This window comes from Mesoplodon bidens, assembly GCF_964165515.1.
Source record: "Mesoplodon bidens genome assembly, chromosome: 2".
In the NCBI taxonomy this organism is placed as follows: Eukaryota; Metazoa; Chordata; class Mammalia; order Artiodactyla; family Ziphiidae; genus Mesoplodon; species Mesoplodon bidens.
The window spans coordinates 15219588-15237287 of NC_138177.1; the positions used below are offsets into that span (position 1 = coordinate 15219588).

Sequence of the window (17700 nt, forward strand, 5' to 3'; positions counted from 1 at the left end):
GTCACTTCTCTACTGAGAAACCACAATCTACAATTATAGTCCCATATAGCTAATGATAGATACACAGTATTCCTAGCACTAGGTTGATGAAACATCAACCCAAGGTATTTTGTTTAAAGCACACAAAGTAGCAATAGTTTTGGAAACGTGTCCGCACCAAAAAGTTTCGCAACAACACAGAGCGAGTTTATAACAACATCTGAGAGATGATTGAGTGAAAGCCATATATACAGCATTTAAAAATTAGACTTATCTATATTCTTGAAATATTCAAAGTTTTATTTCTAAGCTATACATTGGTATTCTATAATAAACCATTAGAGAAATTATTCCTTGTTTTGAAAATATCATTATGATTTTGATGTGTATCTGTTCATAATGAATACTTGTTTGGAGTTTCAATCTCTTAATTATTATTAGGAAGAACCTTATTAATGGTAAGGAATAGAATATACTACTGTAGTCTCCTGAGGAATTGTACATCCAATATTGTCTCTAATTCTACCCTGTGTCTAAAAGCACACACCACAAGAATCCAAACACCACAAGAACAACAAGACAACAGTCTTTGAATGCAACATAAAATTCAGGAAAGCACAGCAAACATGAAACATTGAAAAGCTGAACTACATTTCTTTTGTTTGTTAGGATTACAATTTTAATTACATCTGTGTACATAGAATAAGACTGTTCACATAATACAGGGAGCAGCTACTAACACTGGTCCATTGGTATAGCATTTGATGGAGGTTACTGTTTATTGGTTATTCAGCGATTGTAGATTTTGGGGGTATCTAATTGATTTCTTCATTAGATTACACCTCTTAACAGTCTGGGACCTGACTGACTTTCTTGCTGTGATAATACTGGTTGAAAAGCACATAGATTGGCTTAGCTCTTGGTAAAAACTGCAGATTAATTTAAACAAACATTCCTAAGTGAATCAACCCATAGAGATTAGGTTTTAGAATTTGGTCAGGCGTCTGTTGTCTTTGATGATTTTTTTTTTTTTTCAAATTCTGCCATTTGCCTTATTGCATCTTAGGTGAATACTGGCTCACAGCTCCTTCTGAGAAAAGGTCTGTAACTTTGCAAACAGGCAGTATCTCATTCCTAACCACCGTGGCAGCTAGAAATCCTATGGCCACTGGACCTCCCAGGTAGAGAGGGGCGCTCCTCATCATTCTACGGATCTGTATTCCATGTGTGGTGCTTATATACGTGACCACTCGGAGTCACTGCAGGTGTAATCTAATCCTTTGTGTCGGTGAACATTTAGGTCAACTGGAGCTCATGTTAAGAAATTGAAGTTTGGGACCAGACTGGCACACAACATAAATTGCATCCGTGATAATATGCACCTTCCCTTCAACTATTGCTTGAGTAAGTTAAATTCCCATATTAATAAATGGCTGAAAAGTGGTAAAGCTGGTACAAAAAAATCTCCATTTGTAAGAAGAAATGAAACATTTTTTAAAAATCTTCCTTCAGGATTCATATGTCCTTCATTATTGTTCGTCATTGTTCAAAGCCAGCACAGAATTGCAGTATTCTTATTTCTCTTTAGTATTGCATGAATGAATAAAGCTTAAACTATTCCCTGAAAAAGTTACATAGTCGCTAAACTAACAAATACCTGGAAGACTTGAAAAAACAATTAAGGAATCAAATGGCTGTAACTGATCTAGATGGAAAAGCAATGATAAGAAGCAGCCGATGCAACGTTGCTTAAGTCGTCTAATTAGAGGCTGCTCCAGTGGAATCTAATACTGCACTCAGTCAATTTGTGTATGTTGCACTGTACTCTTAGGTACCGTGGGTCTCTCTCTTTGATTCCTTAGTCATTGGGGATGTTATGGTTCACAAGAAGTTCACTGGTATCCATATTATGGATCTCCATCCTTTGGCAGGGCTGGCTTCCATCACTCTCCAATTAGAGACTTCTTTTAAAAGTTCAGCAGCAGAAGGAAAGGAAGGAAGGAAGGAAGGAAGGAAGGAGGGAGGGAGGGAGGGAAAGAAAAAGAAAGGAAAGGCAGCAACATTTTCTTATAACCAGAGCTATTAAAATTTAAAAGGGGAAGAAAGAGAAAAGAGGGAGGAAAGTAGAAGAAGAAAGGAAGGAGGGTGGGAGGGAGGGAAGGAAGGAAGGAAAGGAGAGAGTGGGGAACCAGCAATGAAGGAAGCAAGAAATGAAGGAGAAAGAGAATAGGGCGGGAGAAAAAAAATACAGAGCAAAAGAATCGGAGAAAAGATGAGATTCAGGTAGAAGAAAACTCATCAGGAGGATACAGAGGAATCTGAAAGCTGCTTCATAGTCTTGCTGCTAAATTATCAGTGCAGTCTTACTTGATTTTTGATGTTGTTAACTAAACTCTAAGTGTTTTTGACATCACTCTTGGGTTTATTTTTCCCTTTTTCGGCGTGCAGGATAGGATGCCCGGGGAAGCTTTTAGTCAGACCTTGGCCTCCAGCATTTCCAAAAAAAGTTTGTGCATGGGGACTTTGCCTTCCAGTTTGATGTTGTAGAAATGCTGCACGGCCTTGGTAGAGGTCTGCCTCAGGAGCGGCAGCGTCATCAGCATCTTACCAGCCCTGCGAGGGTCTTCCATGTGCTGGCCGGCCTCATAATCCTGCAAGGCCTCATGTAAGACATCCTGAAGCTTCTGAACGGCTTCGACATCTTCTATGTGCATGGAGTCTGTACAAGGCCAAAAAGATAAACAATATTAACAATAATAAAAAATATGTTGATTCGAGTTATGAAACTTAAATCTCATTACTGACCTTCTCTACGCTGTGATTTGTTCAGAGACTCTCACATTTCCAAAATCTCCATTTTATTTTTCTAAATTTCACTGCAGTAGATAATTTACAATACTGGCTTAGAACATGGGAATTACTACAAAAAGCCTTTATTTAAAACATGTGGGTTTCTTTCCTCCTGAGACTGAGCAAGTGAACACTTTAACAGATAACAGTCTTGGCTGTTTTATTCATTATCTCATTCATGTATTTTTTCATTCATTTAGTTATAAAAGACCATCTATTAAGAAATTATTCTCTGTAATGTTGTGTAAAATTCAGACCTTGTGCTCAAAAAGCCCATATGTCCCAAAAGGGGAAAAAAAAAGTTGATAACCAAAATTTGAAGAACTCCATGTAAACACACCAAATCTAACACTATGCTCAGTTGTAGACTGTACAGAAATCACAATACATTGCTCATCTTTTTAGGATTTTTAGTGTACTCTTAACAGTTCATTAAAACATCCTGGCATAGCCTGCTTCTCTGCAGACTTTAGATTAATGAATTCTGAAATACTTTTCACATTTGTGAAGGTGAACTTTGCCCTTAAGTGACTAATTTAAACATCTAATTCAGTCAAGCAAGGAAAGAGTTAACAGGGTTGCCACAATTATTCTTGCGAGAAATGTGAGATGTGGGGAAAAAATAAAAGTTACAGTTCCAGCTCTAAAACAGACACTTAATTATATACAAGTTTGAATCATTTAGCACATTTTATTGATTCTGATGACAGTTTATCTGTTAATTACACATAACAGCGTCTTCGGGGGATTCTTCATGTTTAATAATTCTAGTTCTCTGAGAATGCAGAGCTCTGAGATATATGTACCTAGCCTAATCTTTCGTATCATTCAAATATCAGATCACATGCCCAAAAAGAGAGAGGAAATATAATTTAAAATCAAGTAGCTAAACATATGATAAAAAAAATTACAGCAAGGTACTTAAAAGATCAACGGTGATAACCAATAAAGGTTTTTAAAACTTCTTCGTATTTTCTTTACTGCTTTTTTTTCTTTTTTACATTGTCATTTTAAAATCGTTTCATCATATCATTGGTGAATTGACCACCATTTACATGAGGTGGTTAATAACACATTTCTTTAAAAGAGTTTTGAATATTCTGGAATATAGTTGCCTATAAGGGTTTACTGCTCAAGACTCGATTCCTGCCTGGTGGAGCCAAAAGAAGGAATTCTTCTAGGTGGCAAACGTTGACAGTGGTGTCCTGGAGTGGAACTCCAGACATTCTCCAACATGAACCCTGGCCTTTCCGATGGACTGTTTCTACCTAGGCTTTCCTGCAGCCTGGTTCCTTTCAGCAGAGCAATTCCATCCACTTCCTGTGTGTCTTCTCTTAGAAACAAGCACACGGAATTTCCAAAGTTGTCTAAGGGGGCGGTAATGAAAGTGACAAAAAAACAGTCATGGAGGTGACAACAACATGCTCTGATATTTTTTATTTCTATGTTTGCACTTAAATACTGTCAGGGGAAAATGGTGGACATGGACACACACTAACAGTGAGTGCTTAGATACACAGAAGATTGACCTTTGTACATAAGGGAACCGGGATGAAGTAGACTCACCCAACCTATCTGGGGACTAAACGTTAACACTCCATAAGTGAAAACAGTGGAGAAGAAATGGATGAGGAAAAAAGGAACTGCATTCTTTACAGACAAAATTAAAACAAAATAGCGGTTTTCCAAACAGATTGATTTTTTAAAAAGCAGAATAAATATACTGATTAAAAAAAGCAGAATAGGGACTTCCATGGCCGTCCAGTGGTTAAGACTCTGTGCTTCCACTGCAGGAGGTACAGGTTTGATCCCTGGTCAGGGAACTAAGACCCTGCATGCTGCACAGAGTGGCCAAAATTTTTTTAAAAATAAAGAAAAAAAATTTTTTAAAAGCAGAATAAATATAATAAATATACCATTTCTTAAGTACCTGTTTTGGGTGATGCCTCCGATAAACACTTTATGAACATTGCCTCATTCATCTCCCAACAGCCCTGAAAGGCAGGTGGCTGCTAGTAAGTGTCAGAGTAGGCTTAAACTCTGGTGTCTTTGAATCAAAGTGTGTTGACAGAATTTATAACACTGGACATGGCATTTCCTTTTTTTTTTTAAAGAGCTGAAATCGTCCTTTTAAGCTCATCTCATTCAACTTTGCGTCTTCAGCAAGAATCTTTTCTACAACATTTCTAATAAAGACATTGCCAGTTACATGGAGAGCATTCTACTTAACAAGAGACAGAACTACTTGTTAGAAGCGTCCTCTTCATATTTTCCCAAATCTGCCTCTAACTCCCATCCTTTGGTCCTGGTTCTAACTACTGAAACAATACAGGATAAATTTCTTTCTTCGACATGGCAGATCTTTAAATGCTTGAAGTACGGTCACCTCAGCCCCGACTCCAAGTCTTGCCTTCCCCACTGCTCTTGCCTGGCGGGAGATATATTATAGGATGTCACAGGAAATGAGGCGAGAACAAATAGCAGAGAGATATGCTCACAAACAGCAATTAAGACTTCAAACTATTCTTTAAAGGCGGTGATTTAGCTTGAGAGATTTAAAAATGATTTAATCAAATTACTATGATAATTTAACTTCCCATTTACAGAAAAGATTCTAACTCATTTTAGCTTTACCCATTCTCGGAGCTGTTAATACTTTAAATGCAAACTCACTAAATCTGAACTATTTAATTAGACCATGATTCAGCTGGCAGACTGCTGAAGAAAATATTAATCTCCATTAAGGATCCTAGTTCAAGTTCTGGCTCTGTGGCTTTAATCTCTGTTTTGTTCTTCGGGCTAAATTTATACATTTATGCAAAGCTCAATAGAACTGGCATTACTTTATATAATTATTTAACTCTCGTTGTTGGTACTGGGTTTTGGGGTTTTTTACCTTTATGTTTTAAACGAAATTTTCCCAGTATTTGTGCTAATGGGAACCAGCTAAACTTAACAATGGAAATCACAGGTTTATGAACTAATCAGACAGTGCAAAGCTGAACATTAAAAACACCGAGTGAGTTGTTAAAAAAAACCAAAACCTAGGATTTCTGGGTCCAAGCCCAGACCTATTAAATCAGAAAATTGGAGCTGGATGCAGGACATCAGTATTTTTTAAAATCTAGGTGATCCTATGGTCAAGCCAGGGTTGAGAATCACTCAACTAGACAATAAGACAAACAAATGCTATTCTAAAATGATCAAGGTTCCAAAAGATTACCAAAGTTCCAATGATACATATAGTGTCACCCATATATTAAGTTTCAACATCTAATAATAAAATAGAACCCTTTTGTTAAATTCCAATATTTTCCTCCATGAAGTATGACCCTAAAGGGACATGTCTAGCTCAGATCATTTACTCTGGGAAGACAGCTAAATATCCTTATACCAATAGCCACAAAATTCAGTGATACTTAGAGCCGTTGCAAAAGATTTTGTTTTTACTTCTTACCTGGAATAAAGCACCGCCCTTCTCTATGGTAAAATTATCCATTACTGTGGCATTAGGTAAAGTTACTCCAGAATGCCCACGCTCTGTTTAGGAACTGTCTTCAGGACTTGTAGCTCATTCTTGGCACTATTTTCTCAATGATGCCAAATCTTATTTTGAGAATGGAATTGAATATTAGACATAAATAAAGCATATTCAGAGTCAAATCTGGTACACATTATAAACCAACACTCAGAGTAACCTTTTCTGTGGAACACAGAGGTTGGTTTTCTTTAGTGTTAGTAAGCTGCCTACATGAAGAGGCGCAGTAACGATACAGCCGACGTGACTCTAATCACCAAAGGAATGAAACACAATATGATGAAAAAGACAGAGAAGTGGGCAAAAGTCTATTTTCTAAAAGATAATTTGCATCTCCACATTTTTATATACAATTATAAGGAGTCTAAAAAAGTGATCTTCTCAGTTACAATCAGATGAGATACTGAAGAACCCTGGTTGACTGCCATGGCACAATGGCCCTTGATTAACATAGATGGTCAAACGTAACATTTTCAAAAAGGTGCCAATCATAAAGTTTTGATTAAAAATCAGTAAACTGTATTCCAGGAGGATGTCAGTGGTGGCAGCAAAAACTTTTAATCTCTCCAAATCTGCACATAATTTGTGGGCTTCCCTGGTGGCGCAGTGGTTGAGAGTCCGCCTGCCAATGCAGGGGACACGGGTTCGTGCCCTGGTCTGGGAAGATCCCACATGCCGCGGAGAGGCTGGGCCCGTGAGCCATGGCCACTGAGCCTGCACGTCTGGAGCCTGTGCTCCGCAACGGGAGAGGCCACAACAGTGAGAGGCCCGTGTACCGCAAAAAAAAAAAAAAAAAAAAAAAAAAAAAAAAAAAAAAAAAAGAGCAACTAGATGGCAAAATTAAAAATCCATAGAAAACACTTACCAAAAAACTAAGTAACAAGATATCCCCAAAAGACACATACACACACCATCAGGATTATAGTGTGTGTGTCTGCGTTCCTAGCTCTGTTCCACTGAAGGGGTTCAGGAAGCATGGCCAACCCAGGAATGCAGTATTCGGTACCAGTAGCACCCAAGTTGTAATCAGATTCCAGGCCCCAATCAGGAAATATTTAGGATGAATATGAACACCTTGTCAGAATAAATAGGAAGGAGAGTATCTACAACTATTACGTCATTCAAAAAGATTCCAGACGCTGACCTGAAGAGGTTCCCGCTGACCCAAATGGGACAGTTTAAACTTCAAAAAGAATTACAAGTGATTGAAATCTATTGATTATGTTTAAATACATGTCTTTATAATGACATTAAAAAAAGATAGGGTGCCGATGCCTTATCTTGAAAACTGGTGAATAAACAGAAATAATCAAGCATTTATCCCACATTTCCCATTCAGTCTGTATCACTGGTAACCAAATAAGAGAGGAGAGAAAGCATCTCTGTGTATAAGTATCCCAACTACTGAATGAAAAAAGAAAGGTTAAAATTACAAATCACCACAGATTTAAGGAATGAGCACCAATGGCTTCTAACATCACAAAAAGTGAGACAACCAGACATTATATGTCTCCCAAAGAACAGCACCCCACCTGTAGGTCTAGAAACGGAATCTGATTAAGCCCTTTGGATCCAGCTGCTGGTTTGCCCAAGACGCAAAGGGCAGAGAAACATGATGAGCTGCCCCTAGAGGATATAAACTGCAAAGTCCAGACTCTGGGGAACTGTGCGGGGCAAATGCTCTGGCTTTTGCAATAGATAAACTATAAGAACACAGAAACTTAAAGAGAAACTTTTAGATTAAAGGAGACTTTAAAAATCCATAAGGAGAAAACAATGTTTTTTCAAGGGCAAGATTAAACGATCATGTCTGGGGATACACATTTACTAACAAAACCATTATAAAACGTACGGAAGTGATGACTATAAAAGTCAGGACAGGATAGGGGTACTTTTGTGAGAAGGGAAGGCAGAGCGACTGAGACAGATACAAAGTTATATTTCTTGACCTTGCTTATATATTCATGGTGATAGGCAGCAAAATGGTCCCAAAGATATCTGGATAGTCCAACCCTGCAACCTAAATGTTACCTTGTATGGCAAAACGGACTTTCCGGCTGTGATTTAGGATCTTGATATGGGGACAGTATCCTAGATTATCCAGGTGGGCCTTCAGTGAAATCAAAAGTGTCCTTATAAGAGGGAGGGAAAGGAAGAAGAAGGCAGTGTTGCCAATGAAGCAAAATGGTACAGGCCTGGCCCTGAAGATGCAGGAAGGTGCCATGAACCAAGGAATGCAAGGAACACCACAATAGAAGCTGGAGAAGGTCAGGTATCAGATCCTCCCCTAGAGCCTTCAGAGGGAGAGTGGCCCTGTCCACACCTTGTCATTGACCTTGTGAAACTGATCATGGACCACTGACCTCCTGAACTGTAGGAGAATAAATAAGCGTGGTTTAGAGCCACCAAGATGTGGTGATTTGTTAGAGGAACTAATATACTTATTAAGTCACACGTTTCGTTTTGTATGTGTGTGTGTGTTTTAATCTGTGTTTTTATTAAAATGGTGAGAGAGGTAGAGAGAGAGGTAGTGAGAAACTTGATGAAAAGGTCCCTTCTAGAAAGTGGTGAGTTGAGCAGAATTCCTATCAAGAATATAGAAACACTTGTCAGAAACACCAAGGAAGCTGTTCATATATCAAGTAGGGTGTTGGATCATAAAACCTTTTAGGTCTTTTCTAACGCAGAGAAGTTATACTTCTAATATTGGAAATAGACATAATAATTCTGATTTTGTGCCTAACCATGGTGAGAAAAACAGGACTTCTGATTTTACAGCTTTCCATTGAGACACACTTTTTTTTTTTTTTTTTTTGGAGGACTGTTTTCCTCATTTTTTGCTCTGGCTATCAAGTCTGCTTTCTCTTACATTTACATCAGTCACACAAATCACCTCCTACTGTATTTATATAAAATGTTGAATCACAGAAAACCCTCATGGCCCAAAGTTTCTTTCCCCCAGGCTTCCCTCTCGAATCCCAAATTATTGTTGTTTGTTCTGTTGACCTCACATAAGTTCCCTGCTAGGTCTTTTCTATTACGCTGCAAGTACTCAAGGCCTTCCCTCTCCCTCCAGTATCTTACACTTTTCTAGAGCTTTCTAACTCCTGTTACTAGAAGTGATAAAGACAGTGACACCCAAGAAGTAAATCTTGATACCAGCTTGGCTGGTAAATATTTCAACCTTTCACAACATCCTAAATGCTCTGCACTATGGCAATGACCTTTTATAACAGATTGCTCATTTTCTTAAGACCTATACATGAAATGGTGCTACATTATGTCAACTCCTAGAAGTAAAGCAACTATAGAGGATTTTATGTGCTTATAATGCAGGATGGAAGCCCAGAGATACTTGTAGCAAATATTTCCCATGTTATATAAAGGCATAGTGATCACTGAGCATGCTAAGAAACGTTCAGGAACCAGCCTTATTTTCTACATAAAGTTTTGAAATATCACAGTGTGCATGAAATGTAAGGGTTGCATTAAATTAAAAAACAATCCACTTCCCAGATATATCATCTAAAATAAAATTAAAATAATTCAAGCAGTGATGGCTGATTTGAGCAAAAACCAAAGAGAAGCAGACTAGGAGATGGAAAGGCATAATTCTGATTTCTTATTTATCTTATAGAATAAGATACTGGTTTGGGTAAAAGTTAAGAATAAATTTCTACCTGCCACAAAGGACCTATCCATATTCATTTCCTACAAAATGTTATAATCTGGTAAACATTTTGTTTTCGATTCTTTTTGTCACTTTCCTGAGTGGTTTTATACCACTATAGCTCCACGAAGACAGCAAGATACAGGAACTGGGGACAAAATTCTAAACTAAATTTAAAATACTAATTTAGGGTGGCAGATGTGAAATTGCACTGGCTAACATCTTATTCATTGACCCTTTTAAAGACATGGTATACATGCTATTTGTGAAATAGAAATATTAATAGCTTATTGATAGCAAGGGACTGAGGGTCCCACCCGCTGCCTCAAAGCAGCCACACATCTTTATCAGCTCACTTCCATTACCTGTAAAATGATACTGGATATGTCTACCCAAACAGGCATGCTGTGGAAATCAAAAGAGATTCCCCAGCAGAGGCTAAAAACTAAAACAGAAATGTCTACAGAAAGATTCTAAAAAAGGATAATCTCTTGACCAATAGCTAAAACTATCTCCTGAGTATCAAATCAGCAAACTCAAAATTTCAGTAAAATTGTTTGAGGGTCCAGTAGATACTAAAGAACTGAAGAGGTGTTTTTACCTTTATACTAGTTGTTTAGATCTGTGAAGATGTTAATATTTCTATATTACCAATTTAGCACAAACACACATCCCCCACACAAAATATACGACCAAGCCACATGCAAAATATAAGACCAAACTCACCACCCTCTCTTAAAAGTAACTGAGATTAAAATTTTAGGCCAGTTAGGAGATGTTAGATGTTATTGAATTCATCTGCCTCATTTTACAGAGAAGAAAACAGTTACGTGGATAAACCATGCACTCTCAAAGGAGGTGACATTTGGAATTGGAGAGTAGAAAAATCCCTCTCTTTTTAGGTAAAATTCACATACACACAGTACATAAACAGATGCATTGTATATCTGTGATATTAATACTTCATTGGGGACTTATGAGCAAAAACGTATCGGAAAAGCCTACCCTAAGAGGAGAGAGAATGAAATAAGATTGACAAACACTAGTCTAAACTTGTATGAGGGTCCAAATATGCTGATTAAATACGGCCCCCATTCCATTCCCCGACAGAAATCACAGATTTTTTAATCCCTTGAAATTACACCACATCTGCACATATACCATTTGTCCTTGAGAACAAAATAGTCATGAGATGAGGATAATGACTGATGATTTAAAATTGATGACCAAAATATTAGTTGCAGCTTTATATCAATAGATGCTATTACTCCAGAGGTACTATGCGGAAGTAAAAAGAAAACTCAACTGGGCTTCCCTGGTGGCGCAGTGGTTGAGAGTCCGCCTGCCGATGCAGGGGACACGGGTTCGTGCCCCGGTCCGGGGGGATCCCACATGCCGCGGAGCGGCTGGGCCCGTGAGCCATGGCCGCTGAGCCTGCGCGTCCGGAGCCTGTGCTCCGCAACGGGAGAGGCCGCAACAGTGAGAGGCCCGCGTACCGCAAAAAAAAAAAAAAAAAAAAAAAAAAAGGAAAAGAAAACTCAACTTAAATATGTAGATTCTATTTATTCTCACATGGGCTGGGCTCACAGGGCTCTAGGTTGGGGGTGGGTCTGGGGTGGCAGCAGTCGCGTTCTGAGGGGCAGCTATGGAGTTGGAGGTCTTGTGACTTAAGCCAAAGAGAATGATCGGACTAAAAGCAATTCTTAATCTTAAACTGCTTTTAATCTTCCACTATGTAAAGGTGAGGATATTACCTTGGGGCCAGTGACAATAGTTTCAAACAAATTTTAGACATACGAATCAATAGAACCAATGGAGAGAACAGAATCACGTGCTATAATCTTACCCAAAATGCTGGCAGTAATATTTCACTATATTTTCCAATAAAGACATAAAATTAATTCTAGAGTCATAGAATTCCCCAAATGGAAAGAATTCTAGAGATTAGTCTAAACCTCTTGGTGTACGTGTGGGAAAGCCGGGGCCTTACAATGACAATGTTAAACTTGTGACCTAGATTTTCCTCTTTAAATTCAGTCCCACAGAGATGTATCGGGGATGCAGTATTTCTCAAAAGGCTGTTGGCACTCCAAAATAAAGAATATGTAGTTTAAGTGAGTCAGTTTCTTACCTTCAAAAATCAGTGGAACAATTATTTAGGGTTTTCAAAGATCTGAATGTGATAATTACCGTATTAGCTCATGATATATTGGTTTTTTTGGCTATGTACCTGAAGATAGGGAATACACTTCCAGTGGCTTTCTGGTGTTATAAATATTCCTGAATTCATATGTGACAGAAACATAGCTACAAAAAATATGACAGCCATTATCGGGAAGCCAATTCCCTGTTTCCCAAGCATAAGCACAACATTTATAATTATTGAATAAAGACAGATGTTTAAAATAAGCTGAAATTTAGATTAATGAGACAATGGTTGTTTACACCTACAGCCATACGGGGAACGCTGAGGTACTTATATAAATCACACTAAAGTAGATTTTTTTTTTCTCCACCAAAAGTCTCTTATGTTAATCTAAAATTTCTAAATACTAAAAGAAAATCTACACGCTTTTTGGTATGTTTACGAAAAGCATTAAAATATTTTCATATTGTTGTGTTTGAGCAGCTTAAGAAACACAGGTTCCCAGCAGGACTGAATCTGCAACTTTATTGCTGTCCTCCAAATAACGGTAAAAAAATGGAATAAAATAGCATCATATTGACAGTCTCAAACAAAATGCCTTTCTGAGTGGTTTATCCCAAGGTAAAATGGTGGGGCTTGCAGGTTGGCTGGATGAGAGAAAGGACATATTTATATAGCACAGGAGAGGTGGCACAATTTAGACATTAAAATAGTCCCTATAGGACTTTGTCATTACTCCTTTATTATGGACTCTGATTCAATTAATTTTCCTTGGTATTGAGACTCTGAAAAAATGTTAGAATTACTTACAGGAGAATTTTGTGAGGTGGAGAAATTTTTAAGAAAAAAAAAATGCTACAGAATACTATGCTAGAAAAAAGAGAGGGTTTGTTTGACTATTTCTGGCTGTTAATACAAGAAAAATAAACTGACTAGTTCTATAAACTTTTTAATCACCAGTCATTGCTTGAAAGTAGGTCACCTCCTCTGCCTCACAGCAGAGAATGTGGAATACAAATATCTATATATAAAAACATTAATGATTATGCTTCTAAACAGCAGCAACAAAAATGCTGCTACTAATTAATTCAGGTAAACTAAATAACAATCCATAGCCATAAAGTATACATCTAACATCCAAAAGTATAGAATTTTAGCAATTTTGATGATAAAGTTTTAGCATTGCTCAGCATTCATGATTAGTTAATAATTCACAAAAAGCAATTTGAGACACGAAAGATATAAAACACACTGGCTTCATTTTAAAAATAATTAACCAAGTAAATGTTTTACATTAGAATCACTATATGATTTCCAAAGAAAAATTCTTCCCAAACCATCACTGCAAAATCTTTCATCTAATTATGAGAGGTGCTCTAATGGGAAGTCCATGCAAGCTAATAAATTCTCAGAAAATTTCTATCCCATCTCCCACTTTGGTTTTCCAGAGAGCAGGGCACGGGGTTCCTCAGGGTTTGTGACAACGATGCCATTTGTCATACAGAATCATAGTTTACAGTTTCACAGGGGAGTAAGCGAGAAGTGAATGGTGTTATAAGGAAGAGGGGTACATTCACCATTAAAAGTGTGAAATGCTAAATGCCATTATGAAGACAAACAGTAAAGTACAACTTCATTGTTGAAAACAATCCCCCTCCTATCAGTCCAAGGATTCATGCATCAATGTTGTGGATGAACTGTTAATTACAAAATCAATTAAAAATTATTTCTAAAAACAGTCACACGTCCCTGGCTCTCATGGGGGCAATTTGGGCAGAAGGTCTCATCTCACTAGGACCACGCCAAATCACAAAGTCGTCATCCGCAAGTAAGCAAAAGCAATCTGGTTTTTCATTTTTCAGCGCGGCTGAGCCCAGTCTGAGATTGATCGTCACATATGGCCCCAGAAAACAAACTGTCAATACCTTGAATGCTGCAGAATTTGAACAAATAGCCGTCCGCCCATTCAAGCCACTCATTGCATCCCATTTAACAGATTTTATTGACAGTTTCCTTCTTGTAATTAAAGGGAAAACTACTGGCCGGCAACCAAGATAAAGTTCAAAGATAGGGTCAAAACAAAAGCAGATGGAGGGGCACGGTGTGACTGTCAATGGTACATAGCATCAGAGCGTGTTATTGACATGCAGGTATCTAAAGATCAGCTCGTCATTAAGGGGGGATCTATCCTGGACTTTATGCAAATGCTAAGAGAGACTTAAGACCACAATCAAGCATCAGGAGAGGCACAAAGGGAAAAACAACAAAGCACCAACGATTTTTACTTATCAGAGGTTGCTCCCTATTTTAGTACATTTCAGTTCTCATGTAAAGACCAATTTATTCTCATAATTCTTAACCCTTACTGCATAGGTAATACCCTTGAGGGGAATACTCCTTCAGCAGAACTTGACTTTTAGAGAATTCCAGAATGGAAGAAAACAGAGTATTCTCTGATAACCAAAGTGAAAAGCAACACTACATATATTATTCCAATTACAACATTTGCATTTTGGGGGGGCAGGGGAATGATTTGTATTTGTAACTCACACTTATTTTCACTTGTGCAAACCAGACAAAGGAGCTAATTTGGTCCTGAGTGTCCATTTACACCACATGCACATGAGTTTTTGCTTTGCTATGGTTCATGTCAGTAAGTGAATTAGGTGGTAGAAGTGTCACAGCTTTTAATAAACAAATAAAATGAAACTAACTCCCTTTAAGTTGATATTTCTTTTCTTCTAACTTTTCACTAGAAAGCTACAATGACTATAATTTTGCTGACTCAGAATTTACAACTGGGTCTAGTAAATCCCTGAAGAAGAAGTTAAGGGAAGGGGTAAAACTGACATATTAGAAAATGTAACAACGGGCCATTGCCAATATGCCAACCTGAATTAGCAAGAGCGATTGCTTTGAGGGTGACAAATTCTTCTTTCTCCAGCTTCATGCTCTTGTATTTCTTTACCAGCTGCAGGATAGCATTATTTAGGTCAAGAAGACCTGCTAATTTAGACTGGTCTTCATCCATTATATAATCGTCTGCATAGACAAGTTCATCCTCAAAGGAAAGAGATCGGTACACGACACCAAGGATCAAAATTTCCATCCAAGCACTCTGCAGAAGGCTCATCTGGTCCGCCAGGGACAGCGTGGAGAAGCCTGCATGGGAAGACAGGCAGATCGAGTTACTTGAAAGCCATCATTTCATAATACAACGCTAGTTTCATACGGCAGTCGTCTTCTGTACCGGTGCTCAAAATTATGCTGAGCTTTGATTAGCCACTCTTAAAATTTCCCCTGATCATTTTGCCCATGGCAAAGTAAAAGTCACAAACCAGCTTCAACTTGTTGGCATTTTCTCAAGGTTTTAGAGACACAGCTGAGAGGAATATAATAGAAAAGAAGTAGTTTTGTTTCTTTCACTTGAGAAGAAAATACTGTGTAATGTTGAAATATACTTGATTTCTAGCGGAAGTCTTCATGACTGTCTTACAGGAAGTCAAACTTTCAACTACCTCAGTTCTAAAAACGACTATTGATAAACACCATGAAAGTAAAAAACCAAAAGCCCCAAATAAAGGAAAACAAACAATGGAGGCCACACAGTAGAGTGCAGTTTGGAACCATTTCTCTGTAACAGTCACAAGCACAGTGAGTATTGAGTATGCTTACACCCAAAAGAGCCTTCTTAACTGGATATTTTGCCCCCCTGATATTTAGCATGAATTCCTTTTTTAAATGGTGATTACTGGTATAAAAGAGGGTAGAGTATTTTGCAGCCTGGCCTCCTCACCAAATAGAGAAGCCACAATTTATTCTTGATATTAAGATCTAGTTATTAAAAAAGTTAAATATGGAGGTAACGAGGTGTGATGGACAGGATATGAGCAGAACCTGATCCTGAACTTAAATACTGGCTCCAGGGCTTCCCTGGTGGCGCAGTGGTTGAGAGTCCGCCTGCCGATGCAGGGGAAACGGGTTCGTGCCCCGGTCCGGGAAGATCCCACATGCTGCGGAGCGGCTGGGCCCGTGAGCCATGGCCGCTGAGCCTGCGCATACGGAGCCTGTGCTCTGCAATGGGAGAGGCCACAACAGTGAGAGGCCCGCGTATAGCAAAAAAAAAAAAATACTGGCTCCACTGAGCTACTGGCTGTTTCACCTCGAGCAAGATAATTTCCTTCTACCTTAATTTTTGTTTGGGGGAAATATAAAATAAAACCCAGCAAAACACTAATGTATAATATGCATTCCATAAGTGTAGCTATATGATATATTATTTTTATCTGAAATACCTGGATGACTGCTTCAATCCTTTACAAAAATCTGGTCTGCATTTATGCATAGATGTCTAAAGTCCCTTCTGAACTCGAGAAAACACAAGCAAAAAAAAAAAATTAAAAAGAAAACGTGGTTCAAGAGGGAAAGATGACGTAGTACAATTAAACTTACTTAGGAGTAAAGATATATATTTAAATTTTAGAGGAATTAGACCCAGACTCTAAGAGGAAGTCTTAGTGGAGAAACCTGATGATGAACCACATACTTTTTCCTAAAAAAAGAAATGTTTCTTAAAACTTCACTTTCATTTCCAAGGTTATGCTCAGGAATTCCAAGGGTGACCAACCATCTCTATGGTTTTTGAGGACAATGGTACCATGATTTAAGGTCCTGCTACCAATAATTCTACAGAAGGAAGGAAATATTAATAATGCAACTTGTGATGTTAGCAACTACAGCATGGTAAAGAAAAGGAAATGAGTTCCTGGCCCGCTGGAGAAAACTAGTGGTTTGCCATTTGGCACCATTAACTACAAGTGTTTAATAAAATCATCAAAAGGGATTAGTCAAGCCTTGTCTTAAGGGGTCTTAGGGCCTGTGTAAAAAGCATTTCTTTCATTTTTTTATCAAGCCGCTTACATATTACTTAACTGATCTTCTTTTAGACTGGCTATGTCTTTTTTCCCTTTTTTTTCCATTCTTTTTTTTTTGTCATTGCAATGTGAGGTTACATTAATAAACATCCTCTTGGCATGAGAGACTAACAACTTTTAACAGGGATTCAAAAGAGAAAAATAATGATCTAATCTGAGTAGGTGTGGTTCCATTTGCTCTTGAGGCTGTTTTACAACAAACAAACCAAAAAACAAACAAACAATATTGCTCTTTTCTATTCCCCCAACGCAAGAAAAAGATGTCATGCAAATTCAAATATCTAAGCTACGAAAAGGGATGAAGTAGGAATTTCTTTTGTAAATGAAGCAGACGAAAACATAATCATCTAGAAAGTTCTGAGCAGAAAGGGATGGGTATCTTCCATTTGCCTTCGTTTCCTTGTTCCTTTTCATGCTCCCAAGCAGCAGTTTTTCTGCAGCGGCAGATGGACAGAGCGCATAGCCTGCAGCACCTTCCTGTGACAGCCCTATTCTCCCTCCCAGACACTGCTGTTAGTAAATAGATTTACACATTCTCCAATCTCCACACATCTTTCTGCCGAATAATTAAAAGCAGGATGAT

General features: G+C 38.0%; 1 protein-coding gene across 3 annotated transcripts in view; it reads right to left on the reverse strand.

The window, feature by feature from the left end:
- Positions 1 to 2453: 2453 nt before the first annotated feature.
- ESRRG (estrogen related receptor gamma) overlaps positions 2454 to 17700 on the reverse strand; it is a gene marked incomplete at both ends in the record, with an annotated part of 217045 nt that continues 201798 nt past the window's right edge. For all 3 annotated transcript variants that reach the window (XM_081225320.1, XM_081225319.1, XM_081225321.1), the window contains 2 exons: positions 2454 to 2698; positions 15076 to 15345. In XM_081225320.1, coding sequence (XP_081081446.1) covers positions 2454 to 2698; positions 15076 to 15345 — 515 coding nt within the window. The remainder of the gene's footprint in view (positions 2699 to 15075; positions 15346 to 17700) is intronic.